This window comes from Microcaecilia unicolor, chromosome 13 (genome assembly GCF_901765095.1).
Source record: "Microcaecilia unicolor chromosome 13, aMicUni1.1, whole genome shotgun sequence".
Taxonomy (NCBI): Eukaryota; Metazoa; Chordata; class Amphibia; order Gymnophiona; family Siphonopidae; genus Microcaecilia; species Microcaecilia unicolor.
The window spans coordinates 1,358,920-1,377,746 of record NC_044043.1 but is presented as its reverse complement, the minus strand read 5'-3'; the positions used below and the strand labels follow the sequence as shown (position 1 = coordinate 1,377,746).

Sequence of the window (18,827 nt, the reverse complement as noted above, 5' to 3'; positions counted from 1 at the left end):
CTGAACATCTCAGTTCCAGTCTGTACATTCTTTCTAAAATGCTGCTGTTTTTATGTGAATTGACACTGTGTTGTCAAAGTTCTAAACAGGGTGCTGTAGATTTGATCTAACAAATAAAGTAGAACACCATTATAACAAAATTGAAAGAGACTTAATAGCTACATTGGTTCCTGCACACATTAACAGACAGTCTTCCTATAACTGTACATTGTTTTATCGGTTTATCTCCTTCAGCTTTACAGTTTTGAAAATAATGTTTGCAGTATTTGGGTAGCAGCATTAGCTCATTCTTTGCTGAACTCATGAAACAAGTACAGTTCCTGAAAGCTAGTTATGGATAAGTTAGTCCAATAAAAACGTATTACCTACAACTTGTTTGCCGGCCCTTCTTTCAGTGTAGTATGCACTCAGTACTTTCTCCTTTTTTTCTTTTCGTCTGTCGCTCTACTCTCACTTCAGTAGAAATATTCACTTTTAGTATGTGGGTGAGAGAAAATGTGTGTATCTGAGAAAGGGAGGCTGGGTATGTATATGACTTTCCTCAGCAGCCTGTCACTAATGCCCACACAGTCACTACTGTGACCCCTTTCCAGCCTTGTATGGCACAGTGCAATTACTCAACTCCATTGCTCACTCTCCTATCCTCCTGCCATTTCACAAACTTTCAGCATTCTCCCTCCGTTTGCTCAGTTTCTCACCCTACCATTGCTTGTATATCTGCTACTAGTTCAGTACATAATCACTGTAGCCCATAAAGCCACTGGCACTGCAGCCTGCTAGCATCGCCAGAGTCTGTTGCCCTGAAGAGGCTTCTCACCCAAGCAGGTGCCATTAGCATCTCTGGAGCTGCAGAGTGCCTTCCACCACAGTGACCTGTCACTGCTATGACCCAAATCTTTGTTTCTGCTGCTACTTTGTGGTGGAGGGGATCAGTTGTAGGAAGCGACCCTGATTTTGCGCCATGCTTTCTGGAGTTGATGAGGGTTGGGTGGGAGGAGAAACCCATTGCATGCAGTGTCTGCCTTTGTCTGCTGCTTGGATGACACTTGTGGCCGTTCAAAAAATTACCATAGCAACAATGTTTCCTAATTGTTTAACCAATAGGAAGCCTAGAGTGTTGCAAATAGAGGGAGGGTTTTATTATGTAGGCTAGCCAATAATATTAAAAGCAGATTCACTTATGGCACAAATCAAAACCTAATACATAATATAATATAAGCAAACCTAAATCTCTATCAGGGATCAACAAAATTATGTAGAAGGGGCTCAAACCAAAAAAACCCCGCTAGTGCCAAACCATCTGATTCTATGGAATGGATTCCAGTCACTGGCAGGCAAAAACCTTGAGTACACCAGTGAATCTGTCGGTATCCCAGAGAGCCAGAGTCTGCGTCCAGCTGAAATTCATTGAGCAATATCATTTTTTGTTGTTGTTGGTTTTGGTTAGCACAAGCATAATGACAAGCGTCAGATATTGTGCTTTGTTGACTCTCAAATGTTTTGGGTTTTTTGGTGTTTGAACTATAATGAATTTTATACAAACAGACTGCTCTTTTCATGTTTTTGTTTATTTGGATAGCTTGAGCAGTTTTGTACAGAACAAGGTATAATTTTATCTTGGTTTTTCTGTCTCTGTTAAATAGATTTTTATATACCATAACCATGCACCTCAGCAGTTTGAATTCAGCTGAAATAATTGGGAGAATGTGGTGAATGTCTGCTTGAACTGCCTCCTCTCTTTGAGACTTTGTATAATTTTGCAGTGTTCTGAGTTCAAGGCCTTCTGCCTCACACATATGCACAGTAAGACGTCACATTCAGTGCCTCAGTACAAGCTGCATTCAGAAAGTACCAATTGATGCTAGGTGATGTGCTCGTTTTGATGAAGGAACGACATTCTGCTTTTCTTTTTGTTACTGGAAGCATATGTCACGTTTGCACAGTACTGCAAACCAACCTAGGCTGGTCCTCCTCATCCATAAGATAATAAAATGGATTTATAGGAAAGAACAAATGTTACACAACTGTATCAGAGGAAAAGGGTTGCCGCCGACTGCAAAGATCTCAGTGATGTTGGAAAGGAGGCTAGTGTGTAAGAATTTGAGATTGGGGTATATGGGAATAAAAGTTGCCATAGTAACAACCACTTGGACAGATCTTGTTTTGCTTCGGTGGGTAGCCCATCCCCTCGTAGTCCCAGGGGAACATTTTTCAGTTTATTTTAGAGAGTTTGCAGAACAAGTGGATTAAATATCCTGACTTATAACTTGGGATGTAATATGTATATTATGTTTAAAAATGTCTGTAGAAACAAACATTTGAGTCTGCCAGATGGGCCCAGGGTTTAACACTGTGTTACTTATAGAGGTTCAAGCCCCGGTTCAGGTTTGGCTGGTTAGGGTTGATAGTTTTGTCAAAGATCTTGAATCGAGATTGTGTATTTTTCAAAGATTTTAATATACTGCCTTTCATTCTATGTAATGCTGGGCGCTAAGTGTGAATTCTATAACAGAATCTGGGCACCCAGCTTCCATTATAGAATTCTAGCATAAGTTGGCATTTATGTGCCAACATTTAGGCATGTCCACTTATGCCACATGTATGTTAGGCAGAGATACTCACACCTAAATACTGCACTTTGGCACGTGACAGCATTCTATAACATGTGTACATAATTGTGGGAGACGCCCACGCCCCATTCATGTGAACATCCCCTGACATTGGCACACTAAGATTACAAAATACCACGTAGTGCCTAACTAAAACATGGAAATCTGTAAAAATCATGCATGTAAGTTGCTAGTATTCTATAATCTGAACTGCTCATCTTATAGAATGAGGGAGATAGATGATACCTTGGCAAAAGTGGCACCCCCAATGCACTAAAACACATCCTCCTAGAAATAAACAGTTATGTTAAGGCAAATATCATTTCCGAATGAGCTCTGATTCTAAGTCTTTGTCTTTCCAACATATGAAGAACAATGCCAGCAATAATGGGTTTGAAGTTCTCTTTTCCTCATATTTCGGGCAGTGTTAAATTTTCCTCTAATGTATTGAGCTAGTTTGTTACAGACTCTCCTCTCTAAGCTCTAGTCACTGAGCCATTGGTTTAATATAAATTTATAATTGTGAAAAAGTAAACTGTTGAAGTGCTCGAATAGCTGTCTGTTAGCCAATGAAAATTTCAGCCCAAAATGTACTGCTGCTTCACAAGATAAAAATATCAAACTAAGAATTGTCTTTTAGATTTCTTTCAAGCTCATTTAAAATTAAATGAATGAGGTGAAGGTGACCCAGTCTGCTATTTCCCTCCCCTTCTTTTTCAAAGCCAAATGAAATTTTTCTGTGGTCGTGGGAGTCTAGCAGATGCAAATACATGACTGAAACCTGTCTTTCTGAACTATCAGGAATAAAGAGTTTTAAAATGTTTTTGGCATGCCCTTTAGTCTTGCAGAAGACCTTCTGGAAGGAGCACTGTGCGATGTGGCTGCAGAGCTTCAGGACGTGTGTGAGAACTACGCGGAGGCAGTCTTCACTTCAGAGTTCCTACAGCCTACAAGGTGAACTGCTCTTGAGCACATCCCATTACCTCCCATGGTGGCATGCACCAGCAGTACAAGTCAAGGGGGGAGGTCCTTCCTTTGGCATTTTAATTATTCATGCAAAGAGAACAGTGATGGATTTAAAGACAAAAAAATGTACCGAAGAATTGGATTTTATTTTTTTACAAAGTTATTCTAATGTACTATGTTGATTTAACACCTTTCAAATGACTTTTTGACTTCATACAATAACTCTTTCAGTGGAACATCCTTGTAGTAAGAATGGGATGTTATCTCTCTTTGTTCTGGTTTTAGTAATCATGTATCTAATGTGATATACTGGATCTTCATAACACTGTATCTTTGTTAGATTGCATTATAATGTGAGACCCACAGAGCTTATTGGTTCTTACACCAAAAGAAAGGATGTGAAACTAGAATTATAGTGATAGAGAAGAGTTTTGCTTATAGTTTCAGTAATTTGGGTGTGGCATCCTGAACACCAGGAGGGTTTGCCCAGGCTACATATAACTTTTATCTCAGGTCCCTGTCCCCTCTAAGACAAAATTATGACTGGAGTGTTTCATCATCATAATGTGCCCAGATCCTATTGACTCCAGCAGAAGAGGACAAATCTCAGGTAGTCCACACTATGGCATGGTCAGCAAGTCTTACACTTTAAGGACTTTGTATGTTTTGTATGTTATACTGATGTTCTCGGAATCAACTATGATTTCTTCAGAGAAGAAAAAGGTGATCTTTTGGCCAGGTAGCAGGAGGTCCTAACAATGATTTCTCTAAGTATTTGTAGAATAAATCTGATTAATCCCAGGAGTATTCAAAAGCATGGCCCATAATGATAGAGGAGAAAAGGGTAGCATGACTCTGTAAGGTAAGATTGCAGTGATATGAATAAAGAACTCTAACCTAGCACCAGAGAGAAGGAAACCAGTAAACCTAAAATGTAAACAAAAATATTTAGCTTTCTTATACAATCTTCATAAATGGGAGCAATTGATACAGCAGTCCCATCCCCCACAACAATCACTGACTAGAACTCAATAAGTACAGCACTGAGTGTGTTTTCTTTTTAACCCCAGCCAGTCAGGTTTTCAGGATATCTGCAATGAATATACATGAGCCAGATCTGTATACCAAGGCAACATTGCATGCAGAATATGCATGAGAGAGATTTGCATACCAAGGAGTCTGTGTGTGCAAATTGATCTCATGAATATTTATTTTGGATATTCTGAATAACTGACTGGCTGGTGGTCCCCCAGGACAGGTTTGGGAATCACCAGTGAACAGTCAGATCAGAAAAGAGTATTTGCTATATTTGAGATTCTGTGTTACAGTGCCTAATAAATTCTATTTGGTTTTTTTTAAAAAACAGTGTTGTAATAAATTTATATTCTATCTTCATTCTAGTTTTCTGAAATCATGATGAAATGAAATTTATCCCTTGTTCTTATAATAATTTTACATCTGAATAGTGAACAGGTAATGCTGACGTACAACTTTGAGGTTTTATTTTGTTTTTGCACAATAGCAACATCCTTTCTTTAGAAGATCCCACCAGATTTTATACTTGCAAATTAATCTGAAGATGCTAACATTAGAGAGACAGTACAGTGATGGCCATTATGGTTTGTTTTTTTGCAGATTTCAGACACCTTAAGGGCTCTTGGTTCCATGAATCCTTTTTTGTACTAAAAGTTACCCTCAAAAAAGCATGAACTAAATCCAAGTTTAAAAGAGTGCACACTTTTATAGTGTGACAAAATGGTGCATTTTCCCTTTTCTCCATTTCCAAAACTCATGCATGTTAAAGCATTTCTCTATTGGGGTATATGTGGACTTTAAAGTGCTTAGAGTTACAAATCCTACATTTTCATACCATATACAATGTATCTTGCTGCTGATTGTCTGCCTGTTGGAGAAGGTGTTGACATCAAGGCCAGCACTGTTGCAACTAAACATTATGAACATTTACTAGAACAAGGATACAGCAATTGATGTAGATACAGGGCTTTGAGTAACGAATCCTACATTTTCATACCATACAATGTATCTTGCTGCTGGATTGCCTGCTGGAGAAGATGTTGACATCCAGGCCAGCACTGTTGCAACTAAACCATATGAATTGATGTAGATTCATTATTTATTTGGCTTTATTGACTGCCTTTCTTGAAGAAATTCATCTAAGGTGATGTAAACAGGGCTGGCCCTACGGTTTCTAGCGCCCTCCTGCAGTCTATTAGTCGGCGCCCCTACCCATCCAGAGGCGGGATCACTATGGCTCCACCCCCACAGTAGACGCACCCTTTTACCAGCCATGGCATCATTGAAAATAGCTTAGCACACAGACCAGGAATTAGGAGAACAGACAGTCTTGCCAACTCTGGAAAAACAATGTGTTATCAAAATTTCAGAATCTAACAAACAGATCCCTATTCAGACACTTGGCCTTCAGTCACACATGTAGAACAGAGATAGCCCCTCTTCAAATTCTTCAAAAATTAACCTAAAATCCTAAGAAGTTAGACTCTGCATGCAGCACAATAGCCTTCCCATTGAGCACAGCTTAGGATCTAGCTAGGACAGACTTAATCAGCATAAACTAACATATTCTGAGTTGGACAGACTAACAGGAGTTACTGAAGTGGGAATGAGAGATAGGTGATGGTTAGGAATTGAAAGCAGGCATCTAGCCCTCCTGTCCTGTGAGTTGCTGCGTTGGGGGTGGGGGTGGAAAAGGGTGGGTCAGGTGCAGCACTAAACAGCAGTCTCTGACAAAACAAGGGTCCAGGCTCTGCTGTGCTGTCTCTGTCTGAGCCTTCTCTGGGCAGAGGACAGAGGTTAGCTGAGCTCCCACAAATTATTTCAGAGCCAGATTCAGTTGGAGCAGTGACTCCTGTGACAAACACAAGGAGGGTATTTCTCTGCTTAGGAGGGGGGGAGGGGACGGGACAGAGAGCTGACAGCTTTGGAGCCAGACTGAGATGAGCAGCAGAGATTAGATACTCAGCAGAGCTTGATTGCTTGCAAAGTGAGGCCCTTGAAGGCATGCGCCCCCCTGCAGTGCTTATCCTGCTTACCGGGTTTGACCGGCCCTGACAAGAAAAACCTGTTATATTATTCAAGACTTCTATTCCGCAAATACATAAACAGTTCTATGCGGATTATAATACTCCAAAAGAGACCAGACAAACCATCAAACCAGGAATTACAATCTCAGAACCTAGCACAATGTAATTTTTAAATACTACATATTTTGTTTAATAAATATCAAAATTTTTCATGCCTTTCTAAATAGCAAGTAATTTGTAAGTCCACAAATCGAAGGGACAATGCATTCCTTAGTAGAACCGCTTGATAGTGAAGTGAAGAATCAAACATTTTTCATAATTTAATCTGCCTTGCTGGTGGAAAGCTTAACATCTGATTACGGGTCCTATATTCATGACCATTGTAAATGAACATAATCCAGTCAGATAGATAAGATGGAGCCTCGTCATTCATGATTTTAAAAATAATGGGTCAGAGTTTAAATTGAGCCTTGGCTTCCACAGGGAACCAGAGCAACTCCATCAATAATGGAGTGACCAAATCATATTTACAAGCTGAATATATCAGCCAGACCGCTGTGTTCTGAGCAAGTTGCACCTTTTTAATCAAGGCTCTTGAACATCCAACATAGATGACGTTACAATGATCTCTCTTAGAACTAGAGCCTGTACTAACAATTTGAACTTCATTGACTACATAGTTTGTTACCTTTAGATTGTAAGCTCTCTTGAGCAGGGACCGTCTTTCCCCATGTTTAAACTTGTACAGCGCTGCGTAACCCTGGCAGCGCTATAGAAATGCTAAGTAGTAGTAGTAGTTCAAAGTACTTCCTGAATTGCCCTCAGTTACTTTATCAAATGAAAAGATTTTTGAGTAAGAGATTTGACATGAAAAGAGAGTCATTTGGCTATCAAATTCCACCCTCAAGATCTTAGAAAGAAATTCGGAAGTGAAAGTATCTGTCGTAATAGTAAAACACTCAGGAAATTCAAAAGGACCCAACCATAAAACCTTGTTCTTTTCATGATTCAGTTTAAACTGGTTGGCGATGACTTTGGCAGAGTTTAGGGCAGTTTCATTGGCAGAGATCTGTCAGTCAGTGACATGGTCATCTTCTCATTCCTTTGTTAAGCATTACCATTTGGATGTGTCTGCTCGAGCAGATGCTTCCTTCAGGGTCACGGTTCTCGCTGCAGGGCTATGACAGGCCCTCCCCTCTTAGGGATTGCTTTTGTACATCCCATTTGTCTGGACTGATCCTTGTGATGTAATGGAAATAGAACCTGGAAAAAATGAAACCATCACAGAAGAGCGGGCTCTAGACTCATTCTTTGGAACTAAAGGAAAGAAAATTATCAGGTAATTAATTAATTTTTATGTAATTTCGGGTGTTTGTATTGTTCTGGTTCTCTTATTTCATAGTTCTTTTTCTCTCTAGACGCTGGAGTTTTTTCTCTGGAAGTCAATATCCTTCACTATCAGGTAATTAACTATTTTTCTGTACGTATTTTGTTCATAATATATGCTGGACATGGGTTTAAACTACAGTTTGATTTAGCATATCTAGTTAACAGTGACCCCTATTGTCTTGAATCCTCAGAGTTTCAAAACAGTCCCAAATGAGACCTGTTCACCATGTCAGATTCATTAATAAATCCATTAACATCATTTGAATGTAAGTGAGCCCTAATAATTGCTACCGTTTCCTTATAAAATTAAGTGACGGCATCAGCTGTTGGTGTATCAAATCCAGTTTCCAGCATTAGATCATCAATATGTGAAAGATATTTAGCTATTTATGTATATTTAGAAAGGTTGTACAGACAAGTGTGCTAACCTTCAACTTTGACGATTTGTGGCTTTTTGGATCTAGTGTATCAAGGCATCACTATTTACCTATAGTAAGAGAGTAAAAGGAGTTTAGATAGAAAATAAGCGTGACTAACCTAAGAAAAATTGTATATGGAGTCATAAAAGGTGTGTCATAAGTCTTGCTGCGGTAAGTGCAGCCGATTTTAGTTCTTGTGTGTGTGAGACTATCAAAGGCTTAGAAGAGCTAGGCTTTTACCTGCTTCCTGAAGTAGAGGTAGTTTTGCTTTAGGCAAAGCCTTTCTGGGACTGTGTTCTATAGTGTGTGGGGGGGGGGGGGGGGGAGCTACTCCGGAGAAGGTTTGTTGAGTGTCAGGTTCCTCTTTAAGATGCTGCAGGGACTGATCCCCAGCTATCTACTAGCTCACTTCTGTTTTGCAATGTTCAACTAGACAAGAAACCGTCAAATTCTTCACTTTCCCCTCATCTAAGGGCGAGAAGAGACTAGCGCTCTTCGACAAATCCCTTTACATTTAAACTGACATTGCCAGAATATACTCCCCTACACAATTTTATCTCACGTTCTGAAAAACTTCCTTACTTAAGAAATATGTATTGTACTTAGAATTTTTCATATCTCCAAAGCAACCACTGTAATTCTCAGAGGAATGTTCTGATCTCTATAGCGCTACAAAAAGCTTGTACACTGCTTAGAACTGAAAACTTGTTAGCGGGATATAAGCCCAAATGTAATGTGATGTCCTTTGCAGACGGTGTGGTTAGGGATACTCCTTGGGAGGACTTTAGCCATCTTGGAGGTGCATAGAGGGGAGATCCTGTTCTGCAAGTACTCTGACCCATTTCCCTTAAGGGCCTTGATGATCAGAGATAGCATTTTAAATTTCCATATCATCATGCTGATCAATCCTTAGACTGGTGGGTTGTGTCCATCTACCAGCAGGTGGAGATAGAGAGCAATCCTTTTGCCTCCCTATATGTGGTCATGTGCTGCCGGAAACTCCTCAGTATGTTCTCTATCTCAGCAGGTGGTGGTCACACACAGCAGCAGCTCTGGCTAGGTCTCCAAGCCTAATCTTTAGGTTTTGTTGAGTACCTGGGGTTGAGGGCTCTTCTTGAGCAAGTGCAAACCTGGTGGTGCCAGGTCCCTCCTTTTCTCCCCCCTCCCACTGGCTCTGTTAAAAAAAAAAAAAAATTTGACGTCCTTTAAGGGCGTTTATTTCAACGTTTATTTCAACGTTTATATCAGCATTTATTGCAGCTGCTCACTGGGACACCAGTTTGTTACAGCTCGGAGCGAGAAGCAGGTAATTTTACCTTTTTATAGCGGGCAGGGGGTTCCCCGTTCGGTCTCCACGTGGCTTATGGCGTCGGAGGGCGAAGGCGCGAAGATTCGCTCCCCGGACCGCATGTGTGCGTCTAGCGGGGATGCGGGGGTTTTCAAAGCCTGAATCGCCTTTGTTGGGCATCAGTTTGGAGTCCGGTCAGTGTCCCGGTTCTTCCTCCGGTGCGGCGGTTTTTCCCGCCATAAGTGCCCATCCCCCGCTGCTCGCCCACTCCATGTTGGCCGGCCACTCTGCTCGGACGGCTTCTTCTTGGGCCGCCCTCGAGCTGGGAGATGTTAATGCTATGGTCGCCCTTGATTCAGGTGACGGCAAGAAAGCGGCGAAAGTTAAGCGCCGTTCTTCCCACGTGGCTCCTCGGAGTTTCGCGCCGGACGCCATTTTGGATGCGCTGCATGTTTCTCCCCCGCTCTTGCGAGCGCCGGTTGAGGGTGCGTCTAGGGCCGTGGCCCAGGCGACAGAAGTGCACAGTCTAGGGGGTTTCTCCCCTGAGTTCTTTTTGCTGCTGCATCAGGCTTTTCTTATGATAAACGCTGCCTCGGCTCCCCCCTCTGATCAAGGGGCTGAGGCCTCCGGAAGCAAACGCCCTCGGGTGGACTTCCAGGCCCTAGAGGACTCGGTCTCCTCTGATGTAGATGAGGGCAGCGTATCTGAGTTCTCCCAACGGTCCTTTGGAGATTCCTTGGAGGAGACGGATTCCCGCTCGGATGGAGCGGATGAACCCTCTGCAGCACGGATCTTTTGCTCAGAGGATTTGCCCAACCTGTTAGTGCAGGCCATGAGCATTTTGAAGAGTTCCTGTCCGGAGGACGTCTCTCCCTCAGCCTCTGTTGGCTCTGCCATTATGCGGGGGGACTAAGCGCCCGCCTAGAACCTTCCACGTGCATGATTGCACACTTTGATTTCGGCTCAATGGGATTTCCCAGAAGCGAGCCTTAAAGTGGCTAGGGCTATGTCCCGCCTCTATCCTCTGCCTGAAAGTGAACGGGAGGCCTTTCTTTGGCCTACCGTAGATTCTTTAATCACTGTGGTGACTAAGAAAACGGCGTTGCCGGTGGAAGGTGGCACGGCCCTAAAGGACGCCCAAGACAGGAGTTTGGAGGCGGCTTTAAAGTCGTCCTTCGAGGCGGCTGCTTTAAGTTTACAGGCCTCAATTTGTGGCTCCTATGTGGCCAGGGCGTGCCGGACGCTTGTGCAGCGGGCTTCCCCCTCGGATCCTTCCTTGAGGGCTGATTGGCCAGCCCTGGAATCGGGCTTGGCCTACTTGGCAGGCTAGCTGTATGATGTCTTGAGAGCCTCGGCTAAAGGTATGGCTCAGACAGTCTCTGCACGGCGGTGGCTTTGGCTGAAGCATTGGTCTGCTGACCACGCCTCTAAGTCTCGCCTGGCTAAGTTGCCTTTTAAAGGCAAGCTGCTCTTTGGGGTCGAGCTGGACAAGATTGTGACCGATCTCGGCACGTCTAAGGGCAAGAGGTTACCGGAGGTCAGGGCTCGGGCCAATGGTGCCCGCCCCGGTTCCTCCAAAGGACGGTTTCAGGAAGCCCGTCGGTATTGCCCGGGCAAGTCGAGCTCCTCTGCCCCCTTTTCCATCAAAAGGAATTTCTTCCCCAAGCAGCATTCCTTTCGCAGAGACCGCCGTCCCGGAGGTGCCACCTCCGGTCCTCCCCCAGGGTCTCGTACCCAATGACGGGGCGCTGGTCCATGGCCCAGAGCAGATTGGAGGACGCCTATCCTCGTTTCTGGGCGAGTGGACCAGGGTAACTTCGGACGCTTGAGTGCTGGAAGTCATCAGAGACGGCTACAAGCTAGAGTTCTGCCGACCCTTAAGAATCGGGTTTGTGCACTCTCCCTGCAAGTCTCCGGTCAAGCTGTGGCAGTGCAGCAGACTTTGGACAATCTGATCCGCCTGGGTGCGGTCGTTCCGGTGCCAGAGATCCTCTGGCAAGGGACGTTACTCCATTTCTTTGTGGTACCTAAGAAAGGAGGTTTTGTCCGGCCTATCCTCGGCCTCAAAGGGGTCAATCGGGCTTTGGAAGTTCGGCACTTCCGAATGGAGACTCTCCGCTCTGTTATAGCGGCAGTACAGGCAGGGGAGTTCCTGGCATCCTTGGACATCAAGGAAGCTTACTTGCATATTCCCATCTGGCCTCCTCATCAACGCTTTCCGCGTTTTGCAGTTCTGAGGACACTCCCAGTTCAGAGCCCTCCCTTTCGGGTTGGCTACTGCTCCGCGGACCTTTTCCAAGTTATGATGGTCATCGCGGCCTTCCTACGCAAGAAAGGAGTACAAGTCCATCCTTATCTGGACGACTGGTTGATCCGAGCCCCCTCTTATGCAGAGTGCGGCAGAGCTTCAGACCGGGTGATTGCTCTTTTGAGCTCCCTGAGGTGGATCATCAACTGGGAGAAAAGCCAGCTGCGCCCGACTCAGTCCCTGGAGTATCTGGGAATTCGATTCGACCCCCAAGTGGGTAGAGTGTTCCTGCCAGACAATCGGATTGTCAAGCTTCAGGCTCAGGTGGACAAGTTCCTAGCAGCCTCTTCTCTTCAGGCTCGGGACTATGGGCAGCAGCTGTTGGGCTCTATGACGGCCACGATGGAAGTAGTGCCCTGGGTCAGGGCCCATATGAGACCTCTACAGCTCTCTCTGCTGCAGCGATGGACTCCAGCTTCGGAGGATTACACTGTGCGCCTTCCCTTGGATCCAGCGATGAGCAAGGCGCTGAGCTGGTGGCTGAGGCCAGACAAGCCGTCCGCAGTGGGTTTTTCGTCACGGCGGACGCCTGTTTGTGGGGCTGGGGAGCCCATTGCTTGTCAAGGACAGCGCAGGGGCTCTGGTCCCCTGCAGAGGCAGAGTGGTCTATCAACCTCCCGGAACTCAGAGCCATTCGGTTGGCACCTTTGGAGTTTCTCCCGGGCCTGGTGCTGAAGCCAGTACGGGTCCTGTCGGACAATGCCACGGCTGTGGCCTATGTCAATCACCGGGGAGGTACCAAGAGCGCCCCTCTAGCCAAGGAGGCCATGAAGCTATGCCTGTGGGCGGAAGCAAACCTGGAACAGCTGTCGGCGGCCCACATTGCGGGAGTCATGAATATTGCTCAGGCGTTCTTGGACATCACGAAGCGCTGGGGCCAGCCGAGCCTAGATTTGATGGCGTCTTCAGCCAATTACCAAGTGCCGCGCTTTTTCAGCAGAGGACGGGACCCTCGATCTCTGGGAGTAGATGTTCTTCTCCCACAGTGGCCGACACAGGAGCTCCTCTTTGTGTTCCCGCCTTGGCCTATGTTGGGCAGGGTGCTAGGCCGGGTGGCAAAGCATCCGGCCGGATAATCCTGGTGAGTCCGGATTGGCCCAGACGTCCCTGGTATGCGGACTTGATCAGGCTCTCAGTGGACGGACCTCTGCAGATGCCAGCGGAGCGGGGCCTGTTGCATCGGGGTCCCGTGGTGATGGAGGATCCTTCCTCCTTTGATCTTACGGCCTGGCTATTGAGCAGCAGCGTCGGAGCAAGCAGAGCTTCTCAGACAAGGTCATCGCCACTATGCTCAGAGCAAGGAAGCGCTCTACTTCTACCGATTACGCCAGGGTTTGGCATACCTTTGCATCGTGGTGTGAGGCAGGCTCACTTTCTCCCTTCACTGCTCCAATTTCATCAGTGTTGGCGTTCCTGCAAGAAGGTCTGGAAAAAGGCCTGTCGCTCAGTTCCCTTAAGGTCCAGGTAGCGTCTTTTGTTTGCTTCAGGGGTCACCTGAAGGGTGTTTCCCTGGCATTGCAGCCAGATGTGGTGCGCTTTCTCAAGAGAGTTATTCACCTGCGCCCTCCTCTGCACGCAGTGGTACCTGCGTGGAATCTCAATCTGGTGCTAAGAGCCTTGCAGAAGCAGCCTTGTGAACCCTTGTCGAGGGCATCTCTGAAAGAATTGACGTTGAAAGCAGTCTTTTGGTGGCTATCGCTTCAGCCAGAAGAGTTTCCGAGCTCCAGGCGCTATCATGTCGAGAGCCCTTTCTGCAGTTCACTGAGGCAGGAGTGTCTATTCGCACAGTGCCTTCCTTCCTGCCCAAGATTGTTTCTCGCTTCCATGTGAATCAGCAGCTCTGTCTACCCTCCTTTCGTAGGGAGGACTACCCAGAGGAGTACTCTGCTCTCAAATATTTAGATGTGAGACGAGTCATCATCAGATACTTGGAAGTGACCAATGATTCCGGAAGTCGGATCATCTGTTTGTGCTGTTTGCAGGTCCTCGTAAGGGTCTGCAGGCTGCCAAGCCTACAGTGGCACGATGGGTCAAGGAACCCATTGCAGCGGCTTATGTGGCCGCAGGGAAGGTGCCGCCTATCCAGCTGAAGGCTCACTCCACTAGAGTACAGGCGGCCTCGATGGTAGAGGCCGAGTCCGTCTCCTTGGAAGAGATTTGTAGGGCGGCAACTTGGGCATCAGCTCATACCTTCTCCAGACATTACCGCTTGACTGTGGCTGCTCGGGCGGAGGCCCGGTTTGGAGCTTCAGTGTTGCGGTCAGGGATTTCTGTGTCCCGCCCTGGGTGAGTACTGCTTCGGTACATCCTACCAGTCTATGGATTGATCAGCATGATGATATGGAAGGTAAAATTATGTATCATACCTGATAATTTTCATTCCATTAATCATAGCTGATCAATCCATAGCCCCTCCCAGATATCTGTACTGTTTATATTCTGGTTGCATTTCAGGTTCAAGTTTAGTCTTCAGTTCCTGTTCAGGAGGACTTCGTGTTCAAGTTTTTTCAATTGAATTCCTCAGGAGTTGAGACGATTTTGTGTTACAGTGAGCTGCTGCATTCCTCTCCCCCTCGTTTTACGGGGCTGGATTGAGACCTAAATTCTGCCGGCGCTCCCTCCCGCTTCGTGCGGCTGTAGGGCAGCTTTGTACCCCTCCCGCTTCGGCGGTGTTAGGGTCAGTCAGCTCCTCCCGCGGTTGCGGTTGCAGGATAAGCCAGATCCCCCCGCATCGGCGGGTGTGGTGTCCCTCCCCCGCTCCGCGGGGATGAGCTGGACGGATTCCCCTCCCCCACTTGTGTGGGGATGAGCTGGGTTAATTCCCCTCCCCCGTTTCGGCGGTGGTGAGCTGGGCAGAGTGTCCCTTTGTGGGTGTAATTCTCTAAGTGCTGAGTCCTGCGGATGGAGCTTTGATATCGACATACTGAGGAGTTTCCAGCAGCACATGACCACATATATGGAGGCAAAAGGATTGCTCTCTATCTCCACCTGCTGGTAGATGGACACAACCCACCAGTCTATGGATTGATCAGCTATGATTAATGGAAAGAAAATTATCAGGTATGATACATAATTTTACCTTAGCCTTGTATTGCACTGGTAGCCAATGAACTGTTTTCACTATCTTCTCCTTCCTTCCCCCATCAAGTATTTTCTTTTTGCCATCAAGGAATTATCTTTTTCATGAGACGTCCTCCCTTTTACCAATCAAGCATCTTCACTCTCTTCGTGTACCCTATAAGTTCTCCACCTCCCCCATCAGAAACCCCTGAATTTTCACAACCTTCCTGTTCATCAGGCTCCCTCTTCTCCTCCAGCAAACTCCCCTCAAGGCCTCTTCAGATCTCTCTCCTCTTCCACAGCCTCCCCCCCTCAAAATCAGGTACTCCATGCCATGCAGATCCATGAAGTTGTTTTCCTCATCCTGCTCCACAGGGCTCCATTGTGGGCAGGCCGTGAGCTATAGTAACCCTCCGGTCTATCTCCCTCTTCCAATGAGAGACAGTGGGAACACTTTCACAAAGTTAGCCCAGGACTAGTCTGCTGCTTTCCCCCATGGCTCTGCAGGTCTTCTGCAGCAGCATTACTCACTGATCTCCACTGACTTGTGGCTGCTCATGGTAGGATGATTGGCTTTGGATGGCTATCAATCATGTCTGGCCGTTTGGATGTGCCTGCTAACCTTCCACATGGGTCCTCCCACAGAATTATATTGTTTTACGTGATTATGCATGCACTCATTAATTATGCACATATATATTTATATAATGTGTGTGTATATATGTACAGTGTATGTACTGCTAATGTAGGTATAAGAGAAAAAGCAAGGTTGAGATAAGATAAAAAGAAAGGGGTGGGTTGTACATGGTATGTGACTGTATTAGGCTGATTGTATCAGGTGTTCAGCGCTGCGTGCGTCTGGTAGTGCTATACAAATGCTAATAATAATAATAATTGTGTAGGTTTGAGTGGAGGAGTTGCCTAGTGGTTAGTGCAGTGGACTTTGATCCTGGGGAACTGAGTTTGATTCCCACTGCAGCTCCTTATGACTCTGGGCAAGTCACTTAACCCTCCATTGCCCCTGGTACGTAAATATATGTAAACCGCTTTGAATGTAGTTGCAAAAACCTCAGAAATGCGGTATATCAAGGTCCATTTCCCTTTGTAGGGATAGTCAGGCTCTTTTCTAAAAGCGAACCTGGTGATCTGTGAACAAAGGACCATTGCCTGTCTTCTAAAAGTAGTTTGTACTGTTAGAAAGTACAGCCAGTGATTTTAGACAGCTGAAGGGGCTTTTCACATTTCTATTTCATGGTATGTGATACAGTAAATAGTCCAGGTTATTGTGTGTAGGTTGTCAATTTTACTTTTTTCTGTGAGAGGCAAAGAAATTATGTAAAAATTGCTCCCATAATGGGAGCTGCAGGTTTGCAGCGGGGAATCCAAAGCTTTTTCATCCTCTAGCTGGAATAAAATTATTTGATTCTGAAGATTCTGGGAGATGACTAAAAGGTGTATAAGTCTGAAGGTAAATAACCCTTTGTATACAGAGTAGAGGGCATTAATCAAGCACCTAAGGCAAATTATCCTGTCTAGCCTGAATATCCTCTCTCTCTTTTTTTTTTTTTTTTTTTTTTAAGCTGTGCGAAACATTTTCTGAACAAGCCAAATGTCTCCTTTTTATGGCAGTTCTTAGGAAAGCGCAGACAGCCTGAAATATTTGCCCTTTAGAGCTCAAACATAGTGAGAATGAGTTGAGCCCTAAGTGAATGGTAGAATCAACAGAAGGATAGATTCACTCTTGGGATCTTGCTGCTGTTCACAGCTTGGAAGAATTCTGATCTTGTGCTTTGACGTCAGCAGAGCCCTTGGAATGAATTGCAGCCTTTTATTCCCTACTGGGTCTTTTATTATTCGTGTCTCCAAATTCTAATATATTTCTGCAGCATTGAAGGGCTTTATATAAGATTAATCCTGCTTAATTTTTTGTACCAAAATTCTGAGAGACCAGAACATGGGTGCATTCAAGAGTTGAATCTGTTATCATTACTCCTTGTAAAATTGGAAAGTTACATGCTAAAGACAGAAAAAGGCTTTTATTTTTTCAGTGTAGACATTGATATTTTAGCAGACAATTAGCAATGTTAAAAAAAAATTATGAGGCAAGGAGCCAAGGTGTATGGCAGCCTTTCTAACATTGCACTATGCCCTCTGCCCCTTTCCCCTCCACTGTCCTGGCTGTCATCTCAAGGACCAGAGATGCAACTTCCTACTGCAGCTCAGGCCCCACTGGGTGAGGGATGGGCTGTTGACCTGGGTGGAGCTGGGCACATGCCTTACAGACCAGTTCCTGGAAATTGTCACCCTTTTTGTCTCATGATTTGGGCCCCAGAGAGCAGTGGAGTTGACAGTGGAAGAACGCATGAGATTGAGGGGAAAGGTGGGTATCCTTGCTGCCAATATTCTGCAGATTTTATTGTTGCAGATAGCTTGGGCTCTTCTATGCTGTATGTGAGCCTACATTCACAACTTCCTTTTAGAGTTTGTTACTTTGTACTAAGGGTAAGCATTTGATATACCGTCTTTCTGTGGTACAAGACTCACATCCTCTTCAATTGCCAGCAATCACTGACCTTGATATATCTGATTTGCCATTTTCTGCATACCCTTCTCGGAAGCTTTGCTCTTTTGCTCTCCTAACCCAGTAGTTAACACCCTTAGATGCCCCTTAGTCCAGGGGTGGGCATCCCCCAGTCCTCAAGGGCTGCACACCGGTTGCTGACTTATCATTTAGGACATCCCCAAATCTTTACAGGAGACAGATAAATGGTCTTACAGACAAGAGGGCTAATCCTTTTTTTTTTTTTTTTTTTACATCTGAGATGGTTGGCCCTGTTGTCCACATGGCCAGTGGGGATAGCCCATTCAATCACGTTTAAAAATCTGTAAAAATTTATTGGCATTTAGTTTAGTCCACTTGTCCATAAGTAAATAGTGACATCTTGATACTTGATCCAAAAAGCCACAAATTGGCAAAGTTGAGAGTTAGCCCACTTGTCTAAGACCATCCAGATATGCGTACATTAGAAAAATGTGCAAAGGCATTTTTTCCCATTTGTTATCGTTTTATTTTACTATGTATTTATTTATGCATACTTTTGTGACATTTTGCTCCATTTTTGTGGGTACTGTTATTTATTTACAAACTAACACTTGATATACCATATATGTCAAGAACTGGCTTCTAAGCGGTTTACACAAAGCTAATCAAAGGGAGACACAAACACACACACACACAAATGGATAGGGAGGATACACCAGAGAGAAGAGAGGTTTTAACAGCTGTTTGAATTTGACAAGAGAAGATTCAGATCTGATATGACATCAGCACTTTCTAACTTAGGGAGACTTTGCTTTGAAGCGTTTAGTTGAGCTCTGGGCTAAAGGACACTTATCAACTGCCTGGACAAGCTTCTGTCCTGCCAGCATACAGACTGTTGACATCAGCACTTTCTAACATAGGGAGACCTTGCTCTGAAGCATCCTGCCAAAGGGACACATCCCTTTATGCATCCCTTCTGGTGGCATCGGGCATTGCTTGTTGGAGTAGGGTAGCCCCCTGGTCCTTCATCTGTCCTGGACAATCTTTAAATGTAAGTTTTACCATACTGTGTCAAATGAACTTTGTTCCTTGGTTCTTCTGCTTGTTGATCTGTGCACTGTGGCTCTGTCCCCACATGGCTGTGCTGGAGGTTCCATGTTCGATCCCTATTATAATTTCTCATT

The 18,827-nt window shown here is 45.0% G+C and overlaps 2 protein-coding genes across 2 annotated transcripts in view; one reads left to right on the top strand and one right to left on the bottom strand.

Moving 5' to 3' along the window:
• Nucleotides 1-3,690, top strand: part of LOC115456835 (protein moonraker-like) — a 126,213-nt gene extending 122,523 nt beyond the window's left edge. The window contains 1 exon segment of the mRNA XM_030186161.1: nucleotides 3,450-3,690. Coding sequence (XP_030042021.1) covers nucleotides 3,450-3,567 — 118 coding nt within the window. The 3' untranslated portion in view covers nucleotides 3,568-3,690.
• LOC115456837 (thioredoxin domain-containing protein 17-like) overlaps nucleotides 1-18,827 on the bottom strand; it is a 531,330-nt gene that overhangs the window by 137,439 nt on the left and 375,064 nt on the right. The window lies entirely within an intron of this gene.